At 41.2% G+C, this 15,398-nt stretch overlaps 1 protein-coding gene and 1 long non-coding RNA gene across 4 annotated transcripts in view; both read right to left on the reverse strand.

The window, feature by feature from the left end:
* LOC149092497 (uncharacterized) overlaps positions 1-15,398 on the reverse strand; it is a 171,868-nt gene that overhangs the window by 50,378 nt on the left and 106,092 nt on the right. The window lies entirely within an intron of this gene.
* Positions 1-15,398, reverse strand: part of Snap25 (Synaptosomal-associated protein 25kDa) — a 95,697-nt gene that overhangs the window by 23,002 nt on the left and 57,297 nt on the right. For all 3 annotated transcript variants that reach the window (XM_089261335.1, XM_089261333.1, XM_089261342.1), the window contains exon 5: positions 5,308-5,425. In XM_089261335.1, coding sequence (XP_089117461.1) covers positions 5,308-5,425 — 118 coding nt within the window. The remainder of the gene's footprint in view (positions 1-5,307; positions 5,426-15,398) is intronic.

Genomic DNA, 15,398 nt, shown 5'->3' on the forward strand with positions numbered 1-15,398 from the left:
TAGTTACAACAACAACTGCACCATGCGGGAACCGTCAGACCTGCATGCAGGCCAAATTCCCTACAATTTAGAATTGATAAAACAAAAACTCTTACTAATATATGTATCGGCCGCAAATACCTAGAAATAAAAACCACCGACGAAAACAAAACACTCGAAAATGTTTCGCCTTTCCAAATTAAACAAGTAAGAAAGCTCTAGTCGAGACTGCTCGACTACGAGATCCCCTGAACCCTACAAGCAACTGATATTTCAATAATAGTTAGCACACACATACGCATACAAACAAATACACGCACACACATACACATACAAATAAACACACGCATACCCACACACACGCATATACTGGCGTTCGCGCTTTGGTTGCTCTGCAGTGTTGGCAATATTATGAGATTTTTTGAATAATTTAATTTCTAGACGTACGATCGTAATGAAACTTTCAGAACGTAATCATAATGTTAAAATGTATGTGTATACCGAAGCAGAAGTCTCTAGTATTTGATATACGAATTTTACAAAGATGAGGGTGAGGGGGTGGATTTAGGGGTGGGGGGGGGGGGGGGTTAAATTTTAACAAAAACCGAAATTGTATAAAATTCATCTTAATGTACATTTTAAATTTGGAGACTCTAGCTTGAAAGATGTAGGAGATATCATTTTTTAAGTGATCTTCGATAAGGTTTTTTATCGATAAAAAATATCGGAATGAGTTTTTGTTTTTTAGTGATAAACTCGATATGCGCGTGATATATACGGACATTTTAAAAAAAAGTTGAAGTCGCTAGCTCTTATATCTTCTGAAATCGACGCGTTCAAAAATACGGACAGACGGACGGACGGACGGACGGACAGACAGACGGACAGGGCTAAATCGACTCAGCTCGTCGCCCTGATCAAGAATATATATACTTTGTGGGGTCTGCCACGCCTCCTTCTGTCTGTTACATACATTTCAACAAAACCATTATACCCAGATTTCCCATTTTCAATGGGTTCAGGGTATAAAAATGTGGCACAACATTCGGCGCTTTTGTGGCTTCAATCCCCCCAAAAACATCCACTGCATCTTCAACTCAATTTCATCCCAGCACACCACTGACAGACAAAAACTGGCCAGACGCAGCCAACGACAACGATTTCCCTACAACCAGTTCTTCAGCTTAACGCACTACATTAACATTAAAGCCCACACCCACAAATGACATAAAAGCATTATCCATAGAAAATGATATTTCACTAATAGAATTCAATGCAGAAATCATCAATACACTAACTGGCAAAACACCTGGACAATACAGAATCAACTATGCTATGATAAAGAACATAGACGTCAAAACGAAGACCCGCATAACCCATCTCCAAAACAAAATCCTTAAAAATTTCATTCCACAATCGTATAGGACTAGCATAATTATCCCAATACTCAAACCATCCTCCCCAAAATCCGTATTAAACTCTTACCGACCAATTTCATTAGATCCCTGCTTATCCAAAGTCCTTGATAAAATTGTTGCAAAAGGACGGTGGTGGTTTGGCAACAACAGTAAACTCTTACACAGCAGTCAAGTCGGCTTCAAAAAAGGCAAATCTACTATAGATAGTCTACTTTGTCTAGATCATCTTATATGTAGAACGCTCTCAAAAAGAAACGCATCAATCGTCTCTCTTGACTTCACAAAAGCATTTGACAGAATAGGACTACACACGGTACTCGACCAACTCAAACAAATCATAACAAAACACGTAAGAAAGCTCTAGTCGAGACTGCTCGACTACAAGATCCCCTGAACCTTACAAGCAACTGATATTTCAATAACAATTAGCACACACATGCACACACACGCATACAAACCAACAACACACACACGGGCACATATACAGGCGATTGCGCTTGGGTTGCGCTGCAGTCTTGGCAGTATTTTGAGAATTTATTTGTTGAATAATTTGAATCATACGTACGTAATTTGAATCGTACGATCGTAATGAAACTTTCAGAACGTAATCAAATTGTTTATATGTATGTATATGCCGAAGCTCAAGTCTCTAGTATTTGAAATACGCCTTTTACAAATATGAGGGTGAAGGGGTGGATATAGGGGTAGGGAGCAAATTTTAACAAAAGCCGAAATTGTATGAAATACATCTTAATATACATATTAAATTTGGAAACTATAGCTTTAAAGATGTGGGAGATATAATTTTATAACTGGTCTTCGATAAGATTTTTAATCGATAAAAAAGTATCGGGACTAGTTATCGATTTTTAGTGATAAACTCAATGTGCGCGCGCTATGTACGGACATTTAAAAAAAAAAGTTGAAGACTCTAGCTCTTATATCTTCTGAGATCGACGTGTTCATACATACGGACAGACGGACGGACGGACAGGGCCAAATCGACTCTGCTCGTCGCCCTGATCAAGAATATATATACTGGTATCCCACAAGGCTCTCCCCTCTCGGTTATCCTCTTTCTCATCGCTTTTAACAAACTCAACTCAAGTCAACTTCACTTCACTTACTCTGGAGCGCAATTATCCCCTACAAAATGCAAACACCTACATATCTGTCGCAAACACAACTGCTCATGCCACACCCTTACAACTAATTATCAATTAACAAATGTTAACTGCTTGAAACTCCTAGGCATCCACATTACTATATAAAATCCCTAAAGCCTCGTTAGAAAAAAAGATCCAAATTTTAAAATGCCTATCAAACCAAAATTTCAACTGTAACACCTCCTCACTAATTAACGTCACCAAGGCAATAATAATATCAAAAATTGACTACTGCCTCCCCCTGTTTGGACCTGCCCCTCAGTTTACCATCCGACCCCTTAATTCAATCACCAATTCTGCAATAAGAATACAACCCGGGGCCTTCAGAACCATTCCTGTCAACAATGTGCAAAACGAAGCTCAAATAGCTCTCTGCAAATCACTTATAAACTCACACAACTCCCCAATCATCAACATAATAAAAACTACAAACAAAATAAAAAAGTTAAATACCAATCAACAATAAACAGAATCATCAGCACTGCCAAAGCCTTCGATATCCCACACTAACCCAATAATACACACCCCACCATGGCACTTAAACACTTTATTAATAGATTCCTCTCTCAGAAAGTATCAAAAAACCTCAACTCCTCCTCTCATATACAATAAATTATTCAAAAGAATTCTTGACAACAAAAAAAAAAAAAAAATAAATAAATAAAAAACCATATTTACAAAATAATCAAAATCACATAACCAACGAACACGACATAATAAAATCAGGCTTAACACCTTTCTACTCATCAGTCTTTTCAGCGGAAATCATCCCGTTACAGAAGCCCCCAATATTTTTAAAAACAAGCCCGGCAAATATGCCATATACACCGACTCCCTCTCAACCATAGACGCAATAGTAAACATCAACAATTCATCCTATTACCCATCCTTCATCCGAAACATTCTTACCAAGTACCTGCCAAAATTCACGTTTTAGCTGCTGCATGTGCGTTTGTTAATTGACCAAATATTGACTCAACTGAATTTAATGAAACTTTCAGCATAAAATCTACATATTGAATATATGAAAAATTAAAAAAAAAAAAAAAACAAACAAAAATATTCACAATTATCTACATATACTGGCATCTGACTTGAACTTTAATGTTTTTCATTGATAAACCCATTACGGGGTGATTTATCATATTTTGAATCCAAGCTCCGCGCTGTATACAAGGTTACTATAAATCAAGTTTCTATCTCTTATATCTCCTGATACTGATTACAAAAACTACAAAAGGACTAGATGCTAAAGTTCGAGTAGTCAAAATAAAAAAAAATATGGGTGAGGTCAAAAGATCAGTGAACAAGATATGCAAGATGATCCTCAAAAAGATCGAATAAACACAAGATCAGCAAAGCAAGTGCTATACACACCGCTAAACTTAAAATTCCGGATATGACTCATGAGTAAAACAAACTACATTTGCGAAAAATAGGTTGATTTCAAATGGGGTGATTAAAAATACATTCAAGAGAAAAAAAATTGTCACCAAAACGGTCAACAGATTAACACGGTTTTCGATATTGGCACTGCAAACAGAAAGCAAAAAGACTGGAAGAAAACATGGAGGCAAAAATCAAAAACAAAAAGCGGCTAAATGATTGTCAGCGACATCATACCTTATGCAAACCACAACAGAAGAACAAAATAACATGTTAGCTGAACTCAACCAGATCCAACAGCGACTAGAGAGAAGCCAACTTCATCCTGGCGAAGGCTTAGTTAGTCTACAAACAAATGGAAGCGCAAGCAATATTTATTCATAAGCAATATTTATTCTATACATAGACGCAAGGCTACCAATATACGTAAATCACCAGAAAGGTTATTTCAAGGACTAAAACCAAATTTTGAAATATATCCATTAAAACCGAGCAGCAAGCAGCCGGTAAGATGATTAAATACGAGGACACTTTCGTCAAAAAAAACTTATGGAAAACTCCGTGACTCTTCAATAACATGCATTAATATAGAAATATGATAAGTCTGGGAAATATACGCTCTATGTATGATTAAAGTTAAGTTTACAGTTAAAGAGAACACCAAGATCTGTGACTGTAAAGATGAGTTGTAAGGAAATGTTACTAATTATACTCATTCACGAAAACGAAATGAGTATATAGGTGGTTTTGTGCAATGACTGTTTAGGCCGTTCGTATGAACGCATTTTTTCGGCGCTATTGATACTAGAGACTTAAAATTTGGAACACTTACTGTTGCATATCTCCGATTTATAAAGTGTTAAAATTTCCCTGATCCGTCCACTAAATATATTTGAAAAGCTAGATAGCTAAAATTTGAAATGTAGATCCGCGTCCACCACCCAAGATTACGAACTATTTCGGATATGTTTACACCCATTGGGGGTGTGACAAACCTGGATTTTTGACATTTTTGGGGCGTAAGCTTCCAAATTTTGCAGTTAAGATGCCGTTGGCTCGTTTTTTGAACTGACCAAAAATGGGGTGTCTACAAAGAATTTCTACAGTATTCGAGTGAGTCAATGAGTGTTCTGCAGTTGATAACGCCCACCTGAGACGTCCTTACTAGTTGAATTTCTTACTTTTAATGAGGTCGTAGATAAAATTTATAAAAATATTTGAAACTTTTCCACTTATATTTAAATACAGATGAAATAAATTTATTTCATGAAATGTATTCAAAAGAAATGTATTCAATTAAATAAAAAAAAATAAAATTGTATTGACATTATTCAGCAAAATGTCTATTTAGTATTTACTTATTGCAGGGTAGTACACAAATGCCGCAACATTTTTCCATTCCACTGAGGTTTTTTTCAGCCTCTCTCATGTCGGCATTAATTTGATCCATGCCTTCTTCAATTCGGTCAAGTTGTTCTAAAAAGAAATATAAATAATATTGTATATTTATACCGATTATCAATGACTTAAAAATAGTAATTTATTTGTTATGTTGTTTTTGCAAAATTTACTGCTCGACTATAACGTCCTATGAAAAAAAAAAATAAGTAAGAAGATTCTAGTTCTTTTAGGTTCTTTTAGGCACACATACATACACACGCACGTAGTAAGCAGCGACTGCGCTTAGGTTGCGCTGCATTGTGGGCAATATTATACGAATTTTTTTGTAGAATAATTTAATTTAACAGGCAGAAGGAGGCGTGGTAGACCCGCCAAAGTATATATATTCTTGATCAGGGCGATAAGCTGAGTCGATTTTGTCCTGTCCGTCTGTCTGGACAGTATGCCTAAACGCGTCGATTTCAGACGAAATAAGAGATAGAGACTTAAATTATTTTTTAAATGTCCGTACATACCGCGCGATAACTCGATAACTTATCCCGGTATTTTGTTATCGATAAAAAAAACCTTATCGAAGATCACTTAAAAAATAATATCTCCTACATCTTTCAAGCTAAAGTCTCCAAATTTTAAATTTATATTAAGATGAATTTTATACAATTGCGGTTTTTGTCAAAATTTACCCCCCACCCCTAAATCCACCCCCTCACCCTCATCTTTGTAAAAGTCGTATATCAAATACTAGAGACTTGTGCTTCGGTATACACATACATTTAAACATTATGATTAGGTTCTGAAAGTTTCATTACGATCGTACGTCTAGAAATTAAATTATTCAACAAATCTCATAATATTGCCAACACTGCAGAGCAACCAAAGCGCAATCGCCTGTATATGCGTGTGTGTGTGTGTGCATGTGTTAGTTTTTTTTTTTTTTTTTATATTCGTATATTAACAGTTTTTATAATAATACAAGATGCAAGTTGCGTGGTGGCTAGGATAGTGCGCGATGCTTGCGGGACGGCCGTAAAGCATTGCTTCGCAAGCACTGTGCGCTACCTTAGCCTGGGACAGCTCGACTTCTCATTCGCTCGACTCTGCGGAGCTCCATCATCACTGTGGCCGCGAAGGTGCTTGTTAGTTCCCAAGCTTCCTCCGATTCCAGCATGGCGTTGACAATGAGCTATTCCACTTTCTTTGCCATCGTGCAATGCTGTTCGCCCTGATAGCGTTGAGTCGTGCAGGCGCGTGCGAATTTCGCTCAACGGCTTCGGCGACCAAGTACTCCAGTGGTACCATACCAGCTATGACGAGCGCCGCGTCATCGGAGGTAGTCCTGAAAGCGCAGCTGACTCTGATTGCGCTCAGTCTGTAGATCGCGCAAATGCCCCGGTGGTAGCTCGGCGTTGCGATCGCTCTTGCCCATATGGGCGCAGCATAGAGGATGACGGACCTAATGATACTCATTGGAAGGAGACGTCGTTGCTGTTTAGGTCCCCGCGTGTTAAGCATTATTCTCGAGAGAGCTCTACAAGAATCAGCTGCCTTTTTTTGCACATACTTTAAGTGCTCGCGGAAAGTTAATCTTGTGTCTATCATGACACCAAGATACTTTATTGCCCTCTTTGACGCAATGGGGACGCTGCCGATCTTTATATTGGCAGTTTCCACTCTTTTGCGACTTCTGACTAGGACAACTTCAATTTTGTGTGCCGCTAGCTCGAGCCCAGCTCCAGTCAACCAGCTTCGTATGTGATTGATACTTTCGCTGCACGTATCTTTGAGCTTCTTTCCTATGGCTACGACAGCTACATAATCAGCAAAGCCAATGGTGTGCGCACCGGTTGGTAGTTCCAAGCGCAGTACGCCGTCGTACATGATATTCCATAGGAGAAGCCCCAGCACTGAGCCTTGGGGTACTCCAGCTGACACTGTATGAGTTTGGGGACGCTCACTCGTATTGTATATTATTGTTTCTTTAAGATATTTAGGGATATTATATTGTGACAGCGCATTCAGTATCATATCCCAACTAGCTGTATTGAAGGCATTCTTTACGTCCAGGGTTGCAATAATGCAGTATTGCTTCGTCCAATGCTGCCATCTTGTGCCATGGATGGCGGAGGTGGCCAGACCAACAACTTTGTTTAGCGCATCCGCTGTTGACCGGGCCTTCCGGAATCCAAATGGATTTGGTGACAGGCCTCCGGCGCTAGCAATCGCAGTCTCCAGTCTAGAGCAGATCAATTTCTCAAACACCTTTCCCATGGCGTCTAAGAGACAGATCGGTCTGTATGAAGATGGCTCATCTGGTGGTTTGCCAGCCTTGGGTAGCAACACCATGTTCTGGGCTTTCCATTTTGCCGGGAACGTCTCTTGTATTAGACATTCGTTGAATAATTCAGCGAACGTATTAGGGTGCAAGGCGAGGGCTAGCTTTAGCGCACGATTTGGGATCCCGTCCGGCCCTGGAGCAGTGTTGGTTCTAAGATCCCGGAGAGTTAATATGATTTCTTCCTCTGTGACTAAAACAATTTCAGTGCTCATTGAGCCCTGATCAGCAGACTCGGACCCAGGGGCGTGAATAGAGCTTAAACTTTCTGGAAAGAGCGTTTCCACAATCGATTTAAGCTCCAGACGATCCGTCGGCTGCACCTGTCTACCTGCGTATAGTCTTTTAACTACTATCTTATATGCCCTGCCCCAAGGGTCATATTCGGCTGAGTCGCTCAACTCTAAAAAGCATTCTCTTTTGCTTGCCCGAATGGCCCTCTTCAGCTGTCTTCTAGCTGCCTGGTAAGCTAATTGTTTCTCAAAAAACGTAGACCTACCGCGAGCCCGTTGGTAGCTTCTTCCCGCCTGGATGCATTTGCGACGAATGTCGCCTATTTGTGCATTCCACCAATACGTAGGCTCTTGTTGTCGCGTGAACTGCTTGCGGCGTAACATACTGCTATTGCAGGCACTCTGTATTTGGGCTACCATTTGGCATGCTCTGGCCTCAGCATTACCAATTGTGCCCAGAGACTAAATGGCCTCAGAAAAGACCGCGGGATCAAAAGTATCTAGCCGATACGACTCCCTCCACAAGGGTGACGCCCTGGCAGGTGGCTCACCTATTGTGAATAGAAGTGCCGTATGATCGCTGCCCGTATAGCTATCGCAATGGTTCCATGTTGCTCCCCGAGGGATGAAGTGACAAAAGTAATGTCAATAACAGATCCGTATCCCGCCCGACTGAAGGTGTACTCGTGGCCAGTGTTGAGCAGTGCAACATCTAGTGTCGCGAAGATCTCCAGTAGGGTACGACCTCTGGCATTTGTTGTGAGGCTACCCCATTCTAACGCCCAGGAGTTAAAATCTCCAGCTATAATGGCCTTCCGACCCCTAGCATCTTCGGCAAGCTCGACGAGCACCGTCGTGAATTCACTGAGCTGCATGCTGGGAGCCAGATAGCAACTGTAAAGCCATAAGTTACCATATCGGCCGCGTACGAGCCCATTGAATGACTTAACATTCGAAAGTACGTTCGTTGAGTTGCCGCATACCCACAACGCAGCTTTGTAATTAACGTCTGTTGACCATGTCCTAGGGCAGCTGGATATACAGTGGTGGGGCTCACTGAGAAAAGCTATGTCTATACATTTTTCCCTATAAGTTAAGCTGCAAGAACCTTAACATTTCATTTTACAAGCAGCTTTACGGTAAGATGGGCACTTGAAGCTGCCTGCTGAATGGTCCGTCTGCTTTTCACCTTTCCGGATGCAGAGGCTACATTTTGGTGGCTTTGTTGCATGCTTTTGCACTGTGACCCATCTCTCCACACCGCAACAGGCGCCCTTTAGGTCACAGTCGCTGCGACAGTTTGCTGCCATATGACCGTAGTCGAGGCACTTGAAACAGCGCTTAGGCTGTTCCACGGCTCGAATACGGCATACTGCTAGCGAATCCTTTTCAGCTATGGCCTTTAAAATGATGTCATACAAGCCTGACTGCTTCTTTAGCATTTCAATAGCCTTTCCTGACATCATCTTCTTGCGGTTGTTGTAGTATTTGTATATTTGTGATTGACTTTCTTTTTGGCTTAACCCGTTGGAGGTATTTTTGTTTTTATCGCCTTGTTGATCTTGCTGTGCCTCTACTCACAGCGTGTTTTGGTAAGCCAAAAGGAAAGCACTTCTTATTTAAAAAATAATTTTCCACTTTAATATACACTTGTTACAACTTTTGATATTTAGTAGTCTTAGTCTGAGCCCGGTTTTATATACCCAGACTCATGCATAATTTCAACCCTTAAATCTAATGTATCTATTGCTGAGTGTGTAAGGCTCAGGCATTGGGCTATTACATATTCTTATCTTATCGCTGAGTGTGTAAGACTCCGCGTTGGTCTATTAGCTATTCTTATCCTATCGCTGAGTTTGTAAGGCTCCGCACTCGTCTCTTACGTTATCTTGTCGCTAAGGGTCAGAGTCGTGTTTTATTTCTAGTTTGACAGTTCACACTTTCACATATGGGGTATCTATTTTATGTATGCCGTCTGTCGAGTACATAGATTGTATGTTCCCATACTTATCATATTTCTATGTTCATGTATGTTCATGAACATGTGATAATGTACTGAGTCAAATGATTTACTGAAGTCAGTATAAATAACATCCGTTTGCATTTTTTTAGAAAATCTGTCATTGACAAGCGAAGTAAATTCTAGTAAATTAGTGGACGTTGATCGATTTTGCACAAAACCATGTTGAGATGTTTGAATAATCGATTTGCAAAAATGCTGCAAGGCCGATGTTATAATTTTCTCAAATAACTTCGGAATGACAGATAATTTTGCAATGCCTCTATAGTTGGAAATATCAGACTTTCCACCTTTTTTATATAAGGGAATGATGAAAGATTCTTTCGAAATTGAAGGAAACATAGCAGTATCCAAGGACAAGTTAAACAATTTTAGTAATTGTGACTGAAGAGAAACACTGCACTCTTTAATCACACAACTAGGAATATTATCGGCACCGGGAGAGAAAGATGATTTCAACGTCCTAATGGCCTAATACAAAAACCACACATTCACAGACGGATCACTACAAAGCGACATCACAACAGAGGTCGAAGTTCTAAAAAGATCCATTCTACCCTACTACTCATCAATCCTATCCGCCGAAACCTTAGCCATCCTTCACGCAATAAATATCATCCAAAAGGAAAAAGCAGAAAACTACATAATCTGCTCAGACTTCCTCTCATCCACTAAATCCAGCTCCAACATCAACAACAGCAACCTATACCCTGTACTTATAAGAACACTACTTTCAAAATCATCTCCAAAAATAAAACTGCTCTGGATACCCAGCCACTGCGGCATTGAGAGGAATGAACTAGCCGACACTACAGCCAAAGCCACAATAAAAATGCCCCTTTATTGTACCCCCAATTTTAACACAATAGACATTAACAATTGAATAACAAACATACTAACTCAAAAAGTAAAGAATCACATTCAATTATGCAAATAAATACAAACCTAATACACACAAATAACTACTTAATGAATATTAATAAAAAAACTATTAGCCGTCGCGATCAAACTAAAATACTTAGACCCCGACTAGGACACACAATATTCTCAAAACAAGTATACTTCAACCCCGGCAACACACTACCATGCCCTAACTGTAACACCACCACAGATCTCATCATCCAACATATACTCCTCAATCAGACCTTAAAGTCCAAATCTTTCACAATTGTCCCATGTCGCTCCTTACTAACCCCTCTCCCGAAAACATACTCAAAATAATAAAAGCTAATTTAAAACAAGTAAGAAAGCTCTAGTCGAGACTGCTCGACTACGAGATCCCCTGAACCCTACAAGCAACTGATATTTCAATAATAGTTAGCACGCACACACACACACGCATACAAACAAACACATGCAGGTTCGAGTTGCGTTTTCGTGGAGTACGGTGGAAAGTACTGTAGACAACGTAGTTGCTGTGGGCGCGACGCACCCAGCGACGGCAAAAACTATCCAAAACTTACTTTGCGGCGGTCTCGCGGAGTACCCCAGTGGTACAATCCGGTGGTGCAAGAGAGGGGGGCAATAGCGTCACTGTTTTTGGCGTCAGGGCTTTCCTCCTTCCCTTTCTTTTTAAGTGCGAAAAGATTTGTCACATTAGGCCTCACATTTGTGCAAATAATAAAAAATCAGGTGCATTTACTCTAACAGCTGTTAGTAGTGCTGGAAATTGCAGCGGACAATCAGCTGCTCACTAACTTTGGTGAGTTTCTAAGTCTCAGCTAAGACAGCAACCTAGCTGCTGGTGTGAGGTATTAAAAGTAGTTGAGCTTAAGTTACAGCGGTCTCTAAACTCAAATTATATTAGTAGGCAGTGCCCACTACAGGCTTCACGCCGTGGTAGTCGGAGCAATATGGAGGCCATGATGGAGGAGGAGCTGCAAGCTTTCGCGCGCCGTTCCTCGTTGCAGCGATCGCCGCAGCAACAACAGAGGGCGTTGCCGTCGACTTGTAACCAGTCTCCAGTGGCTGAGTGCCAGGCACCCAAGTCTTTAAAAGAAGCGTTAGCTCAAATGGGAGTTACGCTAGAGGGTTTGTCTGCCCAATTTGGGGGGCAGCGGCATATAAATGCACTAATGAGAGAGGAGCTGGCTAGGCTGGTCAGTCTCTATAAGACGGCCGAAGCGTTCTGCAACCGACCGGTCAAAGACTGCGAAGTGCAGACCACGCTGGTCAAGGAAGTAGCTCAGAAGGCTAAAACAGCGAGTATTAGTGCCACAGCAGGTAGTAATACGCCCAAGCGGTCGAGGGAAGTTGCCACTGAGCAGAGGAAAACTCCTTCGAAAAAGCCGAGGCACAATAAAAGCGCAGCAAATCCAATAGAGCCAATGGCTCTACGGGCTGCAGCCGATAAAACCAACCAGGTAGGTCGACAGACGAACTCGAACAGCTGGACGGTTGTTAAGGGACGCAAGCCGCTGCAAAAACGTCCCAGAAGTGACGCCATCGCGGTTTCAGGTGTAGGTGGTTGCAGCTATGCGGACATGCTTCGCGTAGTCAAGAGCGACCCAAATTTAGAGCATCTGAGCGACGTCCAAGGTATTAGGAAGACCGCTAAGGGGGACCTTTTGTTGCAACTGAGTAGGAAGCCGGAGCACAGCGCTGAGGCTCTGCTCGAAGCTGTAGGCAAAGCCTTGGGTAACCGATCGGTAGTTAAAACACTTACCGAATCGGCTCAAACTTGAGATTCGTGACCTAGATGAGTTAGCAAGCAAAGAGGAGTTCTTGGAGGCAATCAGGGTGGAGTTGAAGGATAGCTCACTCCCCATTGAGGCTATCAAATCGCTTCGGCTAGCTTTTGGTGGACAGCAAAGAGCTACGGTTGCTCTTCCAATTGGGAAAGCTAAAACTCTGCTCGAGCTGTCCAAAATTGGTAGTAGAATTCGCTGCCAATCACTCGACGCTAATTATTCTCGGTATCCCAAACCATCATGCGTATTTTACCCAGAAAATATACGATGGATTAATGGAAAAAATCAGGACCTACAAAGAGGAGCTGATGAAGGTCGAAGCCACCGACCCCGATATAGATGCCGACGAACCATCCACTAGTATGAATTGGCAAATGGCAGCCGAAATATCAATGGAAAAACATACTCAACAGGAAGCAATGCTTTCACGCAGAAATGCGAGCCCAATGGATATAATGGTAGAACTTGTCGATAAAAGAGCTCTAGCATTAAAGCAGCAAATTGAAGAGGTGTATGCCAATCTAGAGCTCAAGAACCAGGAGGAAACTCTAGACTGCAAAGAAACCCTAGAGTTCCTATGGAGCAAAGTCCAGTCAACGCTTATAGATTTAGAGGTGAAATATGATATGAGACGTTTTGGAAGTTAAAATCCACACATTGACAAAGAAACTTTACAGAAAGTTAAGTGTTTTTCACAGTATGAAAGAAGACGTTCCAGAGCTACCAAAATCGGATCTTCCTCAATTTAATGGAGATCCAAAAGACTAGCCAAAAAAAATCATGCCTCAAAGATCTCAAATGGTAGTCAACCATTTGTTAAATGGATCGTCTGCTAGCTGCAATTTGGTGTGGGAACTTGTATGTAAGCGCTATGAAAATAAGCGTAAGATATTCGCAAACGCCGTTAACCGGTTAGTGGACATGGAACTGCTGGAAAACGATGATGAAAGCAGGATCCGCCAATTCTTGGATAAAGCAAATGAGTGTATTCACATCGCCAAGGATGTATCCCAAAGTGGTAACGATGCTGATGTATTCGCTCAGATTTTGCTACGAGGGCCAGAGGGCCAGAGAAATTCAATCCTTGAAAAATGTACTAGAGTTTATTGATCAATTATATAATTCAATAGACGCAGTACAGAAAAGGGCCGTCGAGACGCTTACGGAAGCGAAGAAAACGAGAAAAAGATGCCGTTTTTGCAAACTGGATACCCATGACATCACAAGGTGCTCAAGATTTAAAGCAGAGCCAGTTAAAAAACGCAAGGAGTTCGCAACTAAAAACGCTCTATGCTTTAAGTGCCTAGGCGCCCATTGCATAAAAGATTGCAGAAGAGATTTGGCATGCAAGTATTGCACCAAATCACACAACAATTTGCTTCACGAGGAAGCGAATAAAAACGAGATCTTCAGCAGCAATTGTCTCAAAGAAAGCAACGGACAAGATACGTTGCTGGCAACTGCACTTATTCGGATCAAAAACAAGTCCAACAACAGCTAAGAGTTCTCATCGATGGAGGTTCGCAAAGAACACAACAAGCTACACAACAGCTAAAACTGCGCAGAATCAAAAGGAACGTCGAAGTTCAAGGAATTTCACAAAATGTTGATATTCTAAATAACAGCGTTTGCTTGACAATCAAGCCAAGGATGTCGAGCAATTTCGTTACCACCACGCAGGCACTTGTGCTCTACCGAGCAAGAAAATTGACATGGATGTCAATAGAGACTGGATGGGCTGTGATCTAGCAGACCCATATTTCAATGAGCCCAGAAGAATCGATGTAATCATTGGCGTTGATTTGCTTCCCTTAATAATGTTGGGAAATGTTAAAAAAGTCAACGAAACACTGGGACAAAAAACCGAACTTGGATGGATTGTTTCCGGCAATATAGTTAGATCATCAAACAACAAGGTGATCAGCGCAGCAACAACGATATGCCTGGATGACCTCGAACGCTTCTGGGAGCGGGAAAGTAACTCAAGCGACTCGGAAGAAAGTGAGTGCGAGAAAATATTCCAAGAAACAACCAAAAGGGATGAAGAAGGCCGGCTAGTGGTGTCCATACCATTTAAAAAAGAATTCGAGTTAGGAAACTCGCGCAAACAGGCTATGGCACGATTAATACAAATGGAGAAAAAATTCAAGAAGTATCCGCAAATACTTAAGGAAAGACTTCATGGATCAATACCTAAAGCTAGGTCATATGGAACCGGTAGACACTATCGACCAAGGCAAATACTATCTGCCACATCAAGCAGTAATCAGACCAAACAGCCTGACTACTAAGTTGAGAGTAGTGTTCGACGCTTCAGCAAAGACTTCTAATGGATTAAGTCTAAATGATGTGATGCTAGTCGGGCCCAAAATACAAAAGGATATCTTCGATATCTTTATAAAATGGCGACAATGGAAGTATGTGATGACAGCCGACATCGAAAAGATGTACCGCCAGATTAAGGTCACCAAAGCTGATCAGGAGAGATGACCAAAAAATGCCAATAAAGGAGTACAAGCTGACATACGGGACTGCAACCGCACCATTCTTAGCTGTTCGCTGTATTCAGGGATTAGCAAACCAACACTGCCAAGGAAACGATCAGCTAATGAGAACAATCAAAGAAGATTTCTACATGGATGACCTTATTACTGGTGGCGACTCGATAAAGGACTGCATCAACACTCAAACAGCAATCTTGGATATCATGGAAAAGGCAGGCATGCATCTAAGAAAATGGGTATCAAATGATGACAGAATCATTGCTGGAATT

The sequence above is a fragment of the Drosophila navojoa genome, chromosome 2, assembly GCF_054131105.1.
Source record: "Drosophila navojoa isolate 15081-1374.11 chromosome 2, UAZ_NAV_1.0, whole genome shotgun sequence".
NCBI classification, from domain to species: Eukaryota; Metazoa; Arthropoda; class Insecta; order Diptera; family Drosophilidae; genus Drosophila; species Drosophila navojoa.